A 20,221-nucleotide genomic window follows, 5' to 3' on the forward strand; every position below is an offset into this window, starting at 1 on the left:
AGAGAGAGAGAGAGAGAGAGAGAGAGAGAGAGAGAGAGAGAGAGTATCAACCAGGCAAGTCAGATGCATTAGTTCAATCAGTGAAAATTATCTGAAAGAAATTTACACCTGCAAAAATGCATAGACTAGAGATCACCATGTAAAGGTAAATAAATCGAATTTGGAAAGATAAATGTCCCACATTTTCTCACATACATTAATATAGATTTTAAAATCTATCTTTCTCCATATGTAGAAAAGATACATATATAGGTGTATGTGTGTGTGCGGTGTGGTGTGGTATGTGTGTGCATGTGCAGAAAAGGGACTGAGTGGAAGGAAGAAGGATTTGGTATGACAGGAAGGGGTAAGGAGAAGAAAACAAATGCTGCACCCCTCATGTGCAGGACGTCTGTGTACATAACACGAAAGCAGAAGGTCTGGGGGGAAGGGCTGGGTGGCAAGGGAGAGTGAGGGTGGATTGAAGAGGCAAAGCCACAATGATACGCATGTACAAGCAAGCTGTGAAGAACCACATGACTTATCACACTTGCATAAAAGGTAATTATAGTCGGGCAGTGGTGGCGCACACCTTTAATCCCAGCACTTGGGAGGCAGAGGCAGGTGGAATTCTGAGATTGAGGCCAGCCTGGTCTACAGAGTGAGTTCCAGGGCAGCCAGGGCTACACAGAGAAACCCTGTCTCAAAAAATCACACACACACACACACACACACACACACACACACACACACACACACACACAATTAATTATAAACAAATCATGCCTGCAATGAATGGTAAGGAGTTGACTATAAGGGCATGCATTGAAAAATGGAAATAAAGAGCTTTTCTTTGCCTGGGAGCCTATTCTGGATGAGGAGATACACTGTTTACATTGATATTGACAGTTTTCTTGTTATTGATATTAATAGTTTTCTTGTTATTGATAGATAGTTTTCTTGTTATAGCTTCAAAAATAGTACCATGTCCAACTTTTACAAGACAGTTTCTGTTCGATGATCTGCTTCCATCTATCCTAAACTCAGCAAACAGATATGGATAGCACAAACCTTTATTAAAGTAGGTCATACTATAGCTCTTCAAGCAGTAGACTCTAAATTTTGTCAGTTTGCCCATTTTTTTTTGCTACAGTTCCATTTTCTACCCTCTTTCCTTCACTGTTTACTTAAAAAGGAGTTTCTGTCCCACTCAGGACTTTCTGCATAGCTTCAGTTTCTATTCTTGAGATCATCTTTCCCCTATTACCTGATGTTTACACAGGTTAGCTCTTTTTCTTAATCATGTTTTTTTTTTTCCTCGTTTGACATTGCTACTGTTTGTTGTTTTACCAAGTGTACACATTTTTAAAGCATTAAATATTCTTGATCACAGTAGGGCTTCTTCTAGAATATTAGGTTGATCTGAAATAAGGTCCATTTTAAAAAAGAAACTTCCAAATCAGATGTCTTCAAGACACTTGCAGATTTTCTTTTTTTTTTTTTTTTTTTAGACATGGTTTCTTTTTTGTTACCCTGACAGTCCTAACACTATATAGATAACGCTGGCATTCCCAGAGATACTCCCACCTCTGCCTCCTGAGTGTTGGGATTAAAAGCAGGTACCACTATGTCTGGCACACATTTTTAAAATTCCACTCATAGATTGTTAAACTAACAGACATGACAACTCAACCATAAAGCTTAGTTGTGAAGTAGCATGACGTCTCTCATCTTCAGGACTGAGTACATGAGATTATGTTTTTGTTTTTTAAGGAAAAAGGCAATTTAATCCCACTGGTTACTACATAACCTTTTAACTTCCTTGTATTTAAGCTCGGTAAGAAACTAAGTTTTTCTCTCATTTCCACTAATGACTTTAAAATTACAAAATGAAATCTCAGAAAAGATTGAACTTGAAATGGGATCGGGATGAAAATACATCTACTGGAATTAGTGTATTAGAGCCACAGTCAAGAATTTCCCAGTTAAATTCTATCTAGTTCTCACTCGCTTTCTCCATCTGAGCTCGGTGTAAGCTAGATCAAATCGAGGGACCTCCTATATCCAACTCCCAAGCTCATTCCCATCCCCAAGGGACCAAAGCCCACAGGAGTGATTGACGTGGGCCAAGTTCTTATTCGACACTCACTACTTTTACAATGGTGCTTTTTGTTGTTTTTGTTTTTGTTTCCAGACAAGGTTTCACTGCATAGATGTGGCTGTCTTGGAACTCGCTTGTTAGACAATGCTTTAAAAGACGACAGGCAATCAGGGAAGGTCTTTAAGCAAGCTTTCCAGCGGGGGCGACGGCCATCTCCGACTTTGGCTTTAGCTTCGGAAGACGCCTTTGTTCTTCACCGTGTAGCCCTGGCTAGCCTGGGACTCGCTATGTAGGTCAGGCGGGTCTCAGACTCAGTACGGCTGCCTCTACATTTCAGAGCGGGAACGAGAGGCGTGGGGCCACCAAGCACTGTTCTCCTGAAGACATTAAATTCTCAGGCTACGTTCCCATCATGGCTACTCTCTCTGGATCCCTCAAGTGAGAACAAAGGAGGCGGCACCCGGTGACGCGCAGGCCCTCGGGCGGGATCATCAGCCCCGAAGCTGTTTACTCTGGCGGCCAAGGCCACCACCGGGTGCCACACTATAAAGGACGAGCTGCCCGCTCCGGGGAGCCTCAGGCCTCCGGCTCGCCCAGTGAGCCCCGCGACACCCAAGCAAGCACAGCTGCCCCACACGGTCCCCGGGAGCGCCAGGCAGGCCTCGGCTTGTGCGCAGCGGACGCCGCGCCGTGCGCCACGAGAGGCGGAGCCCGGTCCCCGGAGCGGCGCGCGCACCCCGGCGCCGACCATCGCGTGACTCGGCGGGCGCGCGGGGGGTGAGCGCCCGGGCCGCGCTGCGCTGCGCTGCGCTGCGCCGCGCCGCGCCACTTCCGACGCGGCCCTCGCTTCAGGTTCCGGGGCGCGCCGCCTCGGCTCGCGGGCCCGGGCTCCGGCGGGATGGAGGAGGCCGCGCTCGGGGAGGCCGAACTCAACTGGTCCCGCCTCAGCGTGTCGGCCGAGGCGCTGGAGTCGGAGCTGGAGGCGCGCGCCGAGGAGCGGCGCGGCGCGCGCGAGGCGCTGCTGCGGCTGCTGCTGCCCTACAACCGCCTGACGTCGCTGCCGCGGGCGCTGGGCGGCGGCTTCCCGCACCTCCAGCTCCTGGACGTGAGCGGTAACGCGCTCACGGCGCTGGGACCCGAGCTGCTGACGCTCAGCGGCCTGCGCACGCTGCTGGCCAGGAACAACCGGCTCGGCGGCCCCGGCTCGCTGCCCAAGGGCCTGGCCCAGTCTCCGCTCTGCCGCAGCCTCCAAGTGCTCAACCTGAGCGGCAACTGCTTCCAGGAGCTGCCCGCCTCGCTGCTGGAGCTGCGCGCCCTCCAGACCCTCAGCCTGGGCGGCAACCAGCTGCAGAGCATCCCCGCCGAGATCGAGAACTTGAGGAGGTGAGCGGCCTCCAGGCCCGGGACTTGGGGAGCCGGGGAGGGGGACCCGTGGCGAGCCATCGCCGCCCGTAGCGTCTGACCGAGGTTGGGTGGCTGGTAGCCTTTGGGTTGTGTTTGGCCTGTCGCAGGTCTTCGAGGCACCGCGCCCCCTCCCCCCGCGCGCCCCCAAGGAACTCTGGAATTCCTTGTGGAGACCAGGCTAGCCTCGGGCTCTCAGAGCTCCGCCTGCCTCTACCTCCCAAATCTGGGGCTAAAAGACATGCGCCACTGAGCCGGACTTCGCCTTATTTCTTAAGAGTCCGGACAAGACTGAGCCAAATGGACACCGGTTAACAGAGGTTGGCGATTTCTTACTGGTTAAGTCTTCAGTGACTCTCCATGCGTTTGCATCAAAGTGGCATTTCACGTGGCGTAGGAGGTGCTGACCTACTTCTGCACCCCTCCCCCCAGAAAGGCAGCTTGTCGTTCACTAAATTGTATTGGGTGGGGTTGGGTACAAAACCACTTCACGCCGAGCTTCCTTTGACCCTGAAGAACTATTCACATTTCAAATTTTTATCTTAGGAGTCTTTTCTGTAATTCAAAAACAAAACAAAACAAAAAACTGTTCCCAGGACAATTAGAGCCACACTGTGCTTCCTCTATGTGTCACGCACCCCACCATACCATTGTATCTATGTTACTGAATGTAATTCCTTCTTTACAGGAATTGTCTGTCTCTCCTAGTAGCTTAGTCAGTAGTGTACTGTAGTGAGGAGGTACAGAGAGGATAATAGAAGTGCTCTAAGGTGCCCTGCAGGGGAGTTGAAAGCATCTTCCACTTGTTAAATATTTTTCATCTCCTTTAATTGGATTAGCCAAGTTAAATGAAGGTGGAGCCAGAAAGAACCTTTGAGTTTACAGGGAAAACATTGACCCAGGAATAAGACTTTTTCTTCACATCTCACCCTTCCGCTGGTCACTTAGCACTTCCTGTTTGCCAAATGAGGCATCTGGACACAGTGTCCCTTGATTTGCGCCTCGGTAGATGTTTACAAAGGACTTGATGTGACCCGAAATTTCCCTAAGTTCTGGGGCTAATACCGTGAGCTAGAATAACAGGGACTTGACCTATTTTGGTTCTTGAGTAAGTGCCATTTGAGTCAGCCTTTTTAAGGGAGAAACAGTGAAGATTAGAGTGTGAGCAATTGGGACCAATCCAAGTAAAAAGAAGAGTGTATGTGGAAGTCCAGGAGCAAGAAGGACTGCTGGAAGATGATCATTGCAAAATACAGGGGCCACTCAGAGGGTGCCACATCTTGAAGACTTCCATAGAGGGTGGGTTGTATTCTGAGTGCACACATCTTGTTCCTGTGGAGTGGCAAGAGGCTGAAGGTGAGGGAATTTGGGGGCTGGTTAGGAGGCCATTGTGGTAGACTAGAAATGACAGTAACCTACAATAAGAGTGCCAGGGAAAGGTAGGATATAGGGCAGGTAAGGTTCCTCTTGATTTAACATGTCATTTTTCATTTCAATCAAGTATATATTTTTATTATTTTTTTTTTGTTTGTTGTTGTTGTTTTGGTTTTTTGAGACAGGGTCTCTCCGTGTAGCCCTCGCTGTCCTGGAACTCACTCTGTAGACCAGGCTGGCCTCAAACTCAGAAATCTGCCTGCCTCTGCCTCCCAAGTGCTGGGATCAAAGGCGTGCGCCACAATCCAGTATATTAGGAGCAGCCCAGGGAGAGTATTGTCAATGATTCTAGATGAGGAACTCTCCATTTTTAGAGGAAGAGAAAAGGGCTCAGAGAAATGAGGTCTCTCTCAAGATCACAAACCTATTAAGTAGAACTGGATTTGAATTCTGGGGTCTCTGATGCCAAATTCAAGAATTTTCCACAGTGGCCAGCTAGGGCTAGGACTTGAGTGTCTAGGCTTCTGTTCTGGGAAATACACAATTCAGAGAATTGGGTCAGGCTATTTATACCTGGTTGACCTGATTTCTGTACTGACAACAGCTACATAACAGTGGCTGTTAGTCACTATGTTTTTGACTTGATATATTATGAGAGTTTTTGCTTCATGATTTTTCTTGTTATTCAGGCGTGTGCTTTATTTCTCTACTAATAGGAATCAGCAAAGATGTAGATAATGAATTCTACTCGGATGTAGGCCAAAAGGCTCATTTCAGAATTGTACTCCTAAAGAAAGAAGCAGCTTTGACCATGGCCTAGTTCATTTCCTTCTTTTCAAGGATGAGGAAGTTGAGATTTTGTGTGAATGAGTTGCTTGACGCCAGATCAAGGCCACAGTAGAGTTCAGTGATTTTTAGTTCCCAAAGACTGCTAACTATTCTGAAATAGTTCATTAATGGTGGGAAATGGAGAGGTGGTGTTACAGTCACTTGAACCCCCTTGAACATCATGTTCTTCCAGAGTCTGTGTAACTTTTCCAGCCTGACATGTACTGGGTGCTGTAGTGTGCTGACTGCTCCCTCCCTCCCTCCCTGCTGCTGAGGGTGGACTGCGTGGCCTCCCACGTGCCTGCCAAGAGCCACTGCTTGAGTCAGGTTGACTATTTTGGCACATGAAGAAGAGTGTCCTTGTAAAGAACAGTTAAGAGAACAGTTTTTAAAAATTACACAGCATGTATGGGCCGCAGAAACTCCCAGTGTCCACTAGTCACATCCCAGGGAGGAATAACAAGTCTTGGATGCGTGTGTCACTGGCCTCTCCGGGTCTCCTGGAGGTCTCAGATGACATCTTTGCACTTGTTGATCCTTCCCTTAGTGGCAAAAATAAAAATAAAAATTACTTTCAAAAAAACAAGTAAATGGGTGCTGGAACAGAACTCTTGTTTATTTTTATGATTGATTTCATTCCCCTGAAGTAAGTGAGGATATTATGAATATAAATTCTGTTCATATAGGATTTATCAGCAAATAAATGTAGGTATGTGGCTTTTGTGTAGGCAAACATCTTTGTTTTGCAGTGCGGATAGGTAGGAGTAGGTCACACTTTGACATTCCTTCTAATGAACTTAGGTTTTATCCCTCTCAGTTCAGAAACTAATTGAGTAAAAGATCAATTTATTACTCCCTGAGCAGCAAATCTTGAGTAATTGGTTGTATGGCATCCATTTGGAGACTAAGTCTGAGCCAACTGAGTTTCATGAATCCTTTCCCACCCACCCCCTTCAATGTCTTCTTTCTTGGTGACCTTTTCTTGGTCTCTTTTTAATGTGGTTATGAAAGATAAAGACAGGAGGATTGTGGCCAAAAGCTAAAAGTTAATCCCTGGGATGTTAGAGCTGTCCGCGATGGACAGCTTAGGGAAGGCATAACTCAACAAGATCAGAGCAGGGTGTGCCAAAAGTTAAGTAAAAACTCCTCCCCTTTTACATTTTTGTCTCAGATTTGTGGGCGGACCTCCTTTCATTTCATTTTGATAGTGGTCTCCCTCCCTTCCCAGGTCCACTCCTCTGGATCCACCCAACTTCTGGGTTCTCTCTCATTTTGTTTGTTTTTTGTTGTTGTTTTTTTTTTTCTTTTAAACCTACCAAATTCAATATTTGTGTTGCCTGGCTCCTCTTGGTTGTTGGGCTTGCTCTGGAGTATGGTTGACCCACTGGGGGTTACACCATTAAATCAAACTGACTCCCCATCCCTGCAGCTATCAAATGCCTGTAACTCAGTTAATGGTGGGACTTGGAGCCCACCTCCTCCACTCCATGCTGGGATTCCGTGTGCATTGAACCTTTATAGGTCACAATTGCTGTGAATTTGTATGTGGAGTGATCCTCTCTTGTCTAGAAAATTCTGCTTCCTTGAAGTTATTCACCACCTCTGTCTAGCTCTTGAGATTCTTTCTACCCCATCTTACTTGACGATTCCTAAGCCTTGACGAGCTATGTATGTAAAAATGGATATCCAATTTAGGGCTTAACACTCCTCGGTCTTTTATTCTCTGAATGTCAACCAGTTGTGGGGCTCAGTATTAATTTCTGTTTACTTCAAGAAGAAGTAGAATCTGGTTATAATTGAGAGATACACTAATCTGTATATAGCAGTAAGTCATTAGGAGTCCTTTTAATACAAATCCATTTACAAGAATAATACTACTTTTCCATTAGTGCCTCTGACATAACTACAGGTTGTTTTGCCTCGTTAACAATAGCAAATATGGGTTTGATTTTATGGAAAAGGCCTTAAATCCAGTCAGAACGTCGCACCATGCCACTGTTGCATCTGTGGGCAGATTCACACTCAGACGCTGTAGCTTGAAAGGTTTACCACTGGCCGAGATTACTTTTCTCTGCTGTCATACAGAGCGCCTTCTAGCTAGCCAGTAGATGAAGCTTCCTGGGCAGTGCCCATTTGATTTCACCATGTTTTATGATTCGGATCTATAGTGTCTTCAGCAATTCAATCTTACCATCAGGATCTGGAGGATAATCAAAAGCACTCACAGTAGCTGTAATATTTAGAGATTTCTGGGACCCCATTGACCACAACTAAAAAAAAAAAAAAGCAAACTATTTATTTTCTGGTATGCTGAGGTATTCTGCTGGCCAGTTTTATTGCATATTGGCACAGATAGAATCATTTGGAAAGAGGGAATCGCAATTGAGAAAATATTCTCAGAAAACTGTCCTGTCCACTGTTTTCTTAATTGATGATTGATGTGGGAGGACCCAGCTCACTGGGTAATGCCACCTCTGGGACTGGCCGCCCTGGGTCAGCTTAAGAAAGCAAGCTGCATCGGTTCTTTTCTGTTTCTACTAACCCATAGCATCCTTTTAATAAATGTCAAAATACCAGCTTACTGAGAGAGAGAGAGAGAGAGAGAGAGAGAGAGAGAGAGAGAGAGAGAGAGCGCCAATAAGCAGCATTCCCCCCCCCCCGGCCTCTATTTCAGTTCCTGTCTCCAACTCTTGCCCTGACTTCCCTCAGTAATAGACTGTCACTGGAAGTATAAAATGAATAAATTCTTTCATCTCTTTCTGTAACTACTACTGAATCATGTTTAAGGAGATAGCATTTGAAGATAAAGTATTAGGGATATTACTTCAAGAAGCCTATTTTTTTGTAGTGTGTAGTATTTGTTTTCTACATCTGTGAATTCCTTTTCCACTTTAATCCCATTTTAACTAGAGATATAATATGGAGTGCATATATATATATATATATATATATATACCTATTAAACTGAAGAAGCAAAAAGCATTTTCTGTATATAACTGTGTCTAAAGGGGATAGTGGGCACTACTTGAAAAGCTTTACATAATCAGAAATAGAAAAGAATATACCATTGAAGACACCACGTAGCAAATAAAGAAGGTGAGCTTATAAAAGGCAGATGAAATATAATAAATGGGAGTGGTTATATCTGAGGAAATATCTACTGTGATTAGCTACCAGTAAAGGACTTGAAGTGCGTTTTCTAACTCAGAAGGCAAGAAAGGAACTTTTCAATGAAGCAACAAGAAAAGTTTTAAAATGGACATTTATGAAAAAAAATCAATTAAAATTCTTAGAAAAAATATACAGTAGTCTCCCACACCAACTTATGATATGTCTTTTCTGGGTTTCAATTACTCACCATTAGCTGTGGCCCAGAAATATTACATGCAAAATTCTAGAAATAAATATTTTGTAACTTTTAAGTTACAGCCCATTCTGACTATCATGAAATCTTGCATTGCCCCATCCAAAACCTGAATGGGCCTTTGAAGGTGGTACCCAGTCCCTGGTCCCTGCCTTCCTCTACTCCCTCATCTCGGGGAGCTTATCTACTCGGTATTCCTACCTGCCTATTACTTACTTAGTAGTTGCCTTGATTATTGTTTTTATTTCACTGTAACAGAATTCCTGACTGAAGTAACTGAGGGAGAACTGCCTGAGTTCTTGTGGTGGAGGGCACAGGGAGCAGCGCGGTTCAAGGAGTACTGTGTGGAGGAGGCTACACATGGTCAGCGGCAGGAACCAGGGACTGAGTGGTACCCTCAGTGCTCTGCCACTAGTGACCCACTTCCTCCAGCTGGGAGCCAAGCATTCACAAAATGAACACATGGGAGACCAGAGCAACTTCATGCCAGGAAGTAGTAGAATTGAACAATACAAATGCTAACCACAGCAACAAAAGCTGGAAGGGGATTGATAATCAGAGGAAGTGGATTTCAAAGCAAAATGATTTAAAGGAACAAAGAAAAAAATGCTTTATGTGAGTTAAGTAACACTCCAAAATGAAGTTTTAGGAGTCAGCAGCTTGACTGTCTGCAGTGTAGCTTTTGTGTATCGGCAGAAACCTGAAGGGAACGTGTGGTCATACCGGAGACTAGCATCCGGAAAGATGGCAAATGACAAACTAAAGCTTTGGAATGGCTCCTTTTACAAAGAAAGTCAGCTTGAATTCTTGTAATACATATAAAGACAAGTAAGAGTAGGCCCCAAAGAAACAAAACTATGCAGAACACATATTTAACAGCAAAGCTTTCAACAAAGTAATGGAAATTGTCTAACCCATGAGAAAACCAGCAAATGGTATGGAAACGAAATGCTTTGAGGATGTACACATGACCAAGAACAACAGAAGGATGATAGATACTAAATTTCACTATTTAGAAAACTGCAGGTCTTGTAGATGGAAAGTACAGATTGGTACCTTTTCCATACTGTCAAATTGTTTTTTAAAAATTAAAATGTTGGCAAGGGGTATGGTTGAAGGTGGAGATAGAGTCACCAAAGCAGGTCTGGACTGGGGTAGGGGAGAGGGGGGCTGCCTCCCGTGTAAGGTAGATGGAGACTGAGAAGGACACTCACGTCCACTCTGGCTTCCACACACATGCACATACGCACACATACACATGCAAAGGGTGCCCATGAGATAATTCCTATTTTGGATACTAGTGTAGTAGCCTTTTTCCCACTTTAAAGCTGTTGTTTTATTTTACTTATGTGTTGTTTGAAAATCTTCTTAAAAGTGTGATAGTTCTGAGAAGAATAGCAAAACCAAAGTGATAGTGAAAATGTTCCAAATACACTGTGTGTGTATATTTTGTTTATTTTTATTATATTGTAAGAGCTGACTACCACCTCCCCGAAGACACCTTTCAATAGCAGCCTTGCTACAGTCATCAGGGAACGGTGTTACAGAATGTGTAAGATGGTATTCCGTGAAGTAAACCAGGATTGCCTGGAAACTTCATGGTATGTACCGGTGGCGTCTGAAGAATGTACTTGCTATAGTAAGAACAAAGAAAAAATATAGAAACTTGGATATGAGCTTCTGCCCTTTTAAGGAGGGTGAGCAGGACTTTTAGTTTCCGTGTTGCCAGTTTGTGAATGCGTCTACCATAAGCATGCCAGCATGGACTCTGAGGGAACCTGTAACCTGGTGACTCCAGCCTTGTCTGGAGTCTTCAGGAAAAACTCTTATTTACAGATGTGCCCATAGAATCTTAAAGCCCCCTCCTCTATCCAGAATATTTTCTCTTTCTCTCCATCTGAAGGGCAAGGTTCATAGCCCATCTGAACTCAAGCACTTGGGCAGCTTTTCCAGTGAGAGCTGCTATGACGCTTATTATTCTTTGTCAGTGTGTTTGAATTGTCCCTCTTGTTTGGTAGTTTAATCATGCAGTGTCTTATCTGGTAAGATAACAGTATAAGATCCCTGGGGATTACATTCTCTTTTCTGGACACTGCCTGGCACATAGCACATCCTGAGTAAGACATTTGGTGAGTGAGGAGATGTACTGTGTCTATTATAGTAGAGATAATGGAGTATCTTGACCAGTTTGTATTTATTCACTTTTTAACATTTTGCTTTTGCAGTTTAGAATGTTTATACCTTGGAGGAAACTTCATTAAAGAAATACCGCCAGAATTAGCAAATCTGCCTTCTCTGAATTACTTGGTGTTATGTGACAACAAGATCCAAAGTGTGCCTCCCCAGCTCTCACAGTGAGTAGTCTTGGCCGTAGACAGACATCTGTGGTTAGGAACCACTGAGAGGAATTAAAATATGCCAGTAATCTCAGCACTAGGGAGGTGAAACAGGGAAACCTGACGTTCAAGACGAACTTGGACTACACAGTAAGATCTCAATTTAAATGGAAAAGAAAAATAGGTAGTCTCAAAAAAGTTGTAATTAATAGCCCTGCAATTTGTTATGAGCTGAATAATTTTCAGTTTTGCTTTTAAATGCTCTGGTTTATTATTCTTCAAAATATTTGCTCAGCTGTGTATGTGTGCGCTAGTGTGTGTGTGTGTGTGTGTGTTTGTGCGTGCGTACGTTTGTGCATATGAGCACACACAGGTACAAGTGTGTATGCTCGTGTTCACTTGCATGTGGAGGCCTGATAATGCCCTGGGTTCCATTTGTTTCCTTTGAGATGGAGGAGGAGGTATCTCATTGGCTTGGAATTTACCAGAAGGCCTCAGGGAACTGGCTCCTCAGTGCTGGGATTACAAGTGTGCACCACACCTCACTTTTTTATTTTTTTAACTGGCATTTTCACAATTGAACTTGAGTCCTTGTGCCTGCAAGGCCCAGGCTCTCCTGACTGGCCCAATCATTCAGTTTTCTTCTTGGTACTGGAGGGTAAGGAGAGGGAGTGGGGAGCATGCTCGCAAAAAATGGAGTAGTCATTTGACATAGCTTTCCTTGGGTCTTGTGGAACTTGACAATTTGTATTTGATCTTAAGCATTCCTGTCCCGGTATGACTTTGTAATGAGAAGGATCATTATTCACAGTATACATAAAATATTTTTTATTGTATAAGTGATATAATAGGTCCTCTGGTGTCTTTAAATCTATCGTTTAGCTCAGCTAGGACACAGAATACTTTATAAATGTTTTCAGTACTCTTAAGATCCCAGAGGGATAGTCTTTGATAGCATTTTAAAAACTGTATTCTGAGCTGGTTTTAGATACTTAATTTTTCATTTATTGACCTTAATCCTAATCGTTAATTCATATGGGAAGCTCAGAGCCTGTATACGCACACAGACATGTCTGTGCATATAGAAGTGTATGTCAGTGTGACTTTCTGCTGTGTTACCTGTCCATGGCCTTTGATTTCTGCGTGGCATTCACTCTAGGCTGCACTCGCTCCGGTCCCTCAGTCTGCACAATAACTTGCTGACATACCTGCCTCGGGAGATCCTTGATCTCATCCACCTGGAAGAGCTGAGTTTACGAGGAAACCCGTTGGTTGTTCGTTTTGTTAGAGATTTAACATATGATCCTCCGACTCTTCTGGAATTAGCTGCGAGGACCATTAAGATCCGAAGTATTTCTTACACTCCCTATGACCTTCCTGGGAATCTTCTTAGATACTTGGGTTCGGCCAGCAACTGTCCAAACCCAAAGTGCGGTGGTAAGTTGACCTGGGGTTGGCCTTCGTCACTCACTTAGCTGTTTGTCAATTTTGATGTTGTATTGTTTTAATTAGCTAAGGCTTCTTTCACAGGGAGGCAGTTAATAGAAAGTAAGATGCTTTGTCTCCTCAGCTTCTTCCTTCCTTAAAAATTAATTTCACACTAATTTTAGCTTTAAAAAGGCACTTTCACCCTGGAAATTTCATATTGTCTTGGAATATTATGATAAAATTAATTATGGCAAAATGAAAGGAAATACAAAGTCTTAATTTTAAAATGTTTGGCTGCTGTCCATGTGTATTTGAAGGTTCACTATTTATTGTGTTATGTTCCACTAGTCGGTGCTTCTCACCCACCCACTGGGATGGCATATAGATTTTTACGTTACAACTCATAACAGTAGCAAAATTGGGCTGGTGAGATGGCTCAGTGGGTAAGAGCACCCGACTGCTCTTCCAAAGGTCCAGAGTTCGAATCCCAGCAACCACAACCTTTGCTTTCCTCTTAGCTCTAGCTGTAGCTCTACTTCACTGTAGGGCCATAGTTCAGGAGCACTGAGTTAAAGGGTATTTGATTTGTGTGAACTAAATGAGATCATCAGCTTTGCAGCGTGGAGATACAGAGCCTGCATAAATGTGAGATGACATTTTGTTTCTGTTAGTTTTGCTCTCCCAGTCATGGTGCATGTGTATTGATCCTAAGCCCTTCCTTGGAAGAGGTGGAGGCAAGAGGGTCAGGAGTTCAAGGCCAGGCTAGAGTTTTATAGGCTGCCTGGGCTATAAGTGACCTTGATTTCCCAAAAGATAAGAATGCATATAACAGTTACTTCCCTTTCTGAAAATTCTTGTATGGTAGTTACTTAATCATTACTAAAGGAAGTGCTTTTTAGTCTGACTGTAGGATAGTGCTAGCAATTGGGGGGGGGGGATGTAGAATAAGGGCACTTTGCACATCCTGTGGTCTCTTGACAGATACTGGCCCCCAAGTAACCCAGAGAAAAATATGCTGAATAAACAGTGCCCTGTCCTTTCTCAGCTGGCTCCTTTCAGATACATTGTCTTGCCGTTTTTCTTGTTTTCTAAAGCATGATTAAGAGTATGAATGAATTGTGTCACAGTGAACAAAGAAAGGTTGCAAAAGTTCGTTCTTTCCTCCTCCCCTCATAGATTCTAGGGACCAGCTCCATTTGTCAGGCTTGGCAGAGCACCTTTATCTGCTGAGCCATCTCTCGGGCCTTCCGGGTGTTCTCTTAGCGGTCAGATTGCCACCTGGAAGATCTTCCGTTATTTCTCTGTGCTGCTCTATTAGAAGGAACTGTTGTAATACTTAAGAGTCCTAAAGAGAGTTTATATGTAATATATCTCCAAAATGCTGGAAAGGGGTTTTAAAAACTATGGCTGTTGAACTTTACTAACTTCTTATATTCTTCTTTCCTCTAGGAGTCTATTTTGACTGTTGTGTCAGACAAATTAAGTTTGTGGACTTCTGTGGGAAGTACCGTCTCCCCCTCATGCACTATCTGTGCTCTCCAGAGTGCTCCTCCCCCTGCAGCTCTGCCTCACATAGCTCCACCTCCCAGAGTGAATCCGACTCAGAAGATGAAGCCAGTGTTGCTGCACACAGAATGCAGAAAGTCCTTCTTGGTTGAGCAGCAGTGGATATTGAAAATTATCAAAACACTAAACAGAAATGACTGAAAAGGAAATGGGTCTTGAAGTTGATTAGAGACCTGAGCGTTTTCATCTAGAGTGTCCGTGTAAGACTTGCCATGATGTGAAAGAAAGGTTTTGCATTCTGTCTACACATTCGGCAGGAATGAGTCCAGTTCCCTGTTTAGATTCTTTGAGTGTAATTTATTGTGAATGGCAGTTCAAAATTCAGCTGATCGGTCACAATTTTCCTGTAAGTCTTTGAAGAACCACTCACAGAATGGTTCATTCTGAAGAACAGTCATGCCTGTAATCAGCTGGAAGTGGTATCGCCTGGGACAACTGCGTTGAATAAAGAGGTCATCACAGTTCTGTTACCTGGGTTGTTCTGGTTTATGCTGAACACTATACATAAAATGAGCCTTCTCCTTGTGTTCTTCTCCTGGACTATTGAAAGCCTTTCTGACCAACTAACTGGACAGTAAGGACTATAACTTTTAAATGGAATATTAAACCAGCTCTTGTTTTGTGTGATTGTTACTAACTTTACGTAATCTAGCAGTGATATGTTATAGTGCCTTAATCCTAGCAAGATTATGGAAGCCTATTATAGAAATTATTTCAGAGCAACCTACAACCTGACACTGTAAAACACTTGGAAATGTACTTTAACCAATTAGTTGAACAATTGTATAGCTAACACCTGGGTTCTGAGGGCCTGGAACTCAGAGATCCACCAGATGGGAGACCTTATCTTCCAGGTGGCAATTCTAGGAGGTCCTCCACCTCCCTAGTTGCTGAGATTACAGGTGTACACCACCATCTGTTTCTATGTCCATCTTAACTTCATTTTTGTTTACTGCAATGATCTCTTCTAAGTAAACAGCTTTCACACTTAATGAAAGGCTAAAGTCTTGATCTGTCTATTCACCAAAAGGCAGAATAATAATTTTGGACCAAAAAAAATCTAGATGACAAGTAGTCTAAGAATACCTGCTTTACAATATTGGAATAAATGAGTGAAAGGTGGACATAGTTGTGCACACCTCCAGACCAGCACTTGGGAGGTAGAGGCAGAAGATCAGGACTTCAAAGTTACTTGACTTCATAGTAAATGTGAGGCCAACCTGGGCTACAAACATGAAAACTTGTCTCAGTGTGGCTGGGGGTGGATTTTACCATCAAGTGTGTCTCCTTTGTTCCTCATTGTTACTAAACCATGACTTCCTCTCCATTTAAAAGAACAACTACAACTGCATAAACGTGAGAGTGAAGCAGAGCCCATTATGTTCATCCACAGTAGAGCAGTTCACAGAACTAGCATAATCATTGAACACTGAAAAAAGTATTAAGAAAACATTAAATACATTGTATCCTTAAGGTGTGGAAGAAAAATAGTAACACAAATTATTGTCATTGGAAATTAATAAATTGTACTAACTAGTTGATTAGGCAATTAAAAAATACTAAAAGTATAAGCTAACATTAAAAAATCTGTAACTCTCACTGCTGATCATTAACCAACCTGTAATAACAGGAAGCCTAGTTGGTAAGTGCCAAAAGTAGTTTCCGATGGCATTAGGGCATCAGGTGGTCTCTTACAGAGCTTTATTAGAAGCCAGCTGTATGCTCAGAGTATTTGTGTGTTAGGTTTCTTGTATATATTATTTTAGTAGACTATATTAGTAGGTTCTAGGGTAATTCAGGGTTTGTATGTGTGTGTATTACGTCATGAAACACAAGAGTTTCGTGGCTGCAGTTGTGAAACGCTGCTATAGTGAGTCCCCTTACCTTTCCCTCGGAATAGTGTAGTAAGATTTTTTTTTTCTTTTTGATTTAGAAATTTTCTTCCTGTTTATAGAAGTGATGTTTCTACTGCTAATGTAATTGTATGATAGAAAATATAAAGTCTTTGTTTCTTTCACCAAGTAAGCATCTGTAAGCTGCAGATTGCAAGGTTGGGAAAAGCAAAGATGACTTGTAAATGCTTTGTAATTAGATCATTTAGTTAAGCAACACTGAGCATTTTCTCGGAAAATGCTCAAATTGATGGGACCACATTCTTCTGGATTAAATACTTGTACTTTCTTGATTGATAGTCATTTTGACTTAAGTAATAGTTTGAGTAGCCTTTTAGGAATTACTTGTAAATAGCCTTGTAAATAGTGCATTTAACCATATGTACCCTTTCTAGCCTCCTAGAAAGCAAGTGTATCATTTCTTCTTTTATAGTTTTAAATACTCCAGCCAGAGGTAGTTTCTAGCCTGTGCCATATAGATGTATCCTATGGTGTTCTTTCAACAAAGTGTTTATTGTGGTTTTTTATGTGTATAGTTAGTCTATGAGCAGCATGCCGGGTCAGTGTGCAGCTGTCTTTGGCTGGGGTGGGGATGCTGGGGATAGGTAGAGAGCCTGGTGCATGTTAAGCAAGCTACAGTTCATGCCTGGCACGGGTCGCTTGAAATCTGCAGTTAGCTTTTACATTTTTTAAAACTCATCTTTGACCCTATCTTTTACAGAAGTTGCTAGTGATTTCTTAATTTTTTTCTTTTTCATATTTTTTTTAAACTGATGATTAGATATCAGCTTAGTGTGATAGGAATTGGCCATCTAGAAGACGATCATCTGAAGTCAGCAGACTGTTAAATGGTAGTCGGCCTCATGAGTTATGAGTTGCATGTTTATCTAGCTAATGAATGCATAGACTTTCAGAATCAGCAAGGTCTAATTTTTATTATACAGTTATTTTATTTTCTGAGACAGGGCCCGGCTGTGTAGCCCAGGCTAGCCTTGAACTTGCTTATGGTAACTCTTGCCTCAGCTTCCCAGCTGCTGGGAATACCACATACCCTGCTCAATATTTTACTTTACAACATGCCAAAGGTGCCTCTTGGTCTAAAAATCTTGTATTAAAATTTTATTGCCAATATTAAAAATGAACATTCATTATAAATTGTACTTGAAATATGTGACATTTTGGGGTGATGTAAATAAAAGTAAAGGTTAACCCTTAGTAATGCAGCATGTCCCTGCAGACCAGTTCTATCAGACGCTGAAATACTGGGTTTAAATGAAGAGTCAAGAAGAGGCTGTTTGGAGTGCTAGATGAAGCAAATCTTTTAAAAGCAACATGGGATAGGGAAAGAGAAATAATACCCAGGCAAATCCCTGAGCCAATAAGTCCCTGCAGAGTAACAATGAATTGTTACCTTAAAATCTTATCACTAACTTTATTATTATTATTAATTATTACGTTGGATCCTACTGCTGGGAAGCTGTTCACATCACTCCTTATAAAGGAGCCAGCAAGCTGTAGGCTTTCTTCAGCCTTGCTCTTCCTAGAGTTGGAGAGCAGTCCCCCCTTGACCTGGTGGTTATAATACAGCAGGTGGCCTTGGTTAATGTTTACCTTTACATTGTGTTTTGTTAAAACTACAAATCAAGTATTTAGTAGTAGCTATTTACAAACATATTTCCACATGAGTGCTTGTAGATATAACTTTACCTGTAAACATATATGTGTAAGATTATTTAGCTGCATTTAGTTTTTAAGTGCCTTTACCTAAATGATTTGCCTTTCATCTAAAAGTAGACATTTTATTATAAGTATTGCTCTTTGTTTAGTGCAAAATAATTGAGTTTTTAAGTTAGACTGGGCATATAACACAGTGAAGGTGCTGTGTAGGTTTTTAGGCAGCATGACCTTTAGCACATAGTTCTATACCAGTTAAAAAGAAGTGTTTATTTAGCCTTCACTAGTTATACATTAGGCATATAATGTTATGTGACATTAACTCAGTAGTGTGTGGTTTTATATTCTGTCATAGTGTGATCTTTTTAATAGTACAGTAGGCATCGTGTCCTTTGTGGTCTGAAAGTGCCTACATCTTCCATTTCGCCCTTAGTGTGGGAAAGAAATTACATGATAAATTGTCGGCAATAGCTATATGATGCGTATTTGACTTGAGGGAGAAAGACTGCTCCTGAGAGGTTCCTCTGCCCATAACAGGGCCCACTGTGTGTATAGGAACTCTGGGGAGGGAATCTTAATCACGCTGTGCCAGAAGATCAGAGCCCTCCAGAATCAAGGATGGAGCCCCACCACTACTACCCCATCCCCCAGTCAAACGGTGTATCTTTTATATAGTAGTTTATTTAAACTGTATATGCTACCACGAAGGATAAGAGAAGTTCCATCATCTTATGAAAATATTGTTACTGAGGTCTAGCATGTTTCAGCAACAGTTTTCGTATAGCTTAAAAAGGGGGTAGTTTAATATGAATAAAAATCTCCATTCTTTTTATATTTTTTGTGATCTGTATTTACAAAGGATTGAAGTAAGCATTCCACTAACTCACAAAGTTTGACATTTAGAAGGCAGTTTTATGGGTGCTGTCAGGCTTTTACTTCAGTCAGTCTCAGTGAGTGACATAATGTGCAGTCTCATGTCTGTATTGAATTTAGTGGCTTAATGAAGGCTACTTACATGCAGAAAACTATCTGCATTCATCAGAATATACTTGATTCTTTCGGCCATAAATAAATTGAATATAATTGTATTATTTAAAACTCTAGCTGGAGGAGTCTTAGATGAGTGGGCATTGCTGCTTGCTGGCATTGGAGCCGTAACTAAGTTGGTTGGTTTTGTGTACGAGGATGGTTAAGAGAGTCACTGTGCAGTTTACATGGTCAGCACTGCTGTTGTGAGAAACAGTGTTAACTCACTAGTCACTTTCTGGCAAGTCTAGACTTGTTGAGGTGTGTCACATTCTCAGCCCACTTTGTGTGTGTGATAAGCAAAAACATAATGGGAAAAACTTTTTAAATAACAGGTCTTAGCTTTTGAAAATTGTGGGTTTCAAAAGCAACAAAAGATGCTGGAAAGATGTTACCTTTTACTTTGGTCAAATCATTACGTATGCTCTGACATCTTAATTTTCTGTACTTATAAAAGTCTGTGTATTAGAAATATCTGTATAAGTATAAACATAATTAAAATGTAGCTCAAAAATATGATTCAACAGTAGAGTTTGTTTTCTGGAAAAAATATAGTCCTATTGTATCAAATTTATTTTACTTTATTATGGCTAATATTCTAAAAAGAATGTTTAAGCTATTTTAAATTCTTGTGCCTCTTCCCCCAAAGGATATTTAAAAATATAATCTTATATTAACTTTATATTCTTTCTTCATAAATTTTGCCTTAAACATTGTGCCTTGTTTTATTAGAATCCAATTCTGGCTTTTGTAACAACATTTTATTTTAAACAGACATTTACTTTTAAAAAAATCCTTATAATGCTTGTATTTGCTGTATCACTGCTTATCTGTTTATTGAATTTATTGAATACACAACCCCAAACATTAAGTGTGTTTTAGCATTTATTGTATGTACTAGATAAAAGAGAAAATAAAGATACAGTGTGTTCTTCTGAGAGTTCCTTCTTGGTCCGGTCATCTTGCAGCCAGGGTTAGTCACAGTATATTGATCCCACACTTCACACTGCTCTTCTTAGAACTGTATGTTCTGAATTGCAGAATGTAGAAGAGTGTTTTCAGTTGGCTGTGAGCTGGGGCAAGCAGTGGCTGGGAAAGACAATATTTGCAAAGCAGCTAATGTTTCAGATTTGTGGAAATGAGAGCAGCTCAGTGGATCACTGGTTGCTACATAGAAAAGCCACCTTACAAAAACAGGTCTAGGAACTGGAGGGATGAGGAAAAAACCATTCTGGCCTCTACTGTCCTGGAT

At 41.9% G+C, this 20,221-nt stretch overlaps 1 protein-coding gene across 1 annotated transcript; it reads left to right on the plus strand.

Annotated features, from left to right (window-relative positions):
- The first annotated feature begins 2,900 nt into the window (after positions 1–2,900).
- Lrrc58 (leucine rich repeat containing 58) lies at positions 2,901–19,909 on the plus strand. The gene is made up of 4 exons (XM_021209489.2): positions 2,901–3,463; positions 11,273–11,401; positions 12,543–12,820; positions 14,261–19,909. Exons 1-4 carry the CDS (start codon positions 2,979–2,981, stop codon positions 14,467–14,469), a joined length of 1,101 nt encoding a protein of 366 aa, XP_021065148.1. The 5' UTR covers positions 2,901–2,978; the 3' UTR covers positions 14,470–19,909.
- Positions 19,910–20,221: the final 312 nt, after the last annotated feature.

Source organism: Mus pahari, chromosome 12 (genome assembly GCF_900095145.1).
Source record: "Mus pahari chromosome 12, PAHARI_EIJ_v1.1, whole genome shotgun sequence".
NCBI lineage: Eukaryota > Metazoa > Chordata > Mammalia > Rodentia > Muridae > Mus > Mus pahari.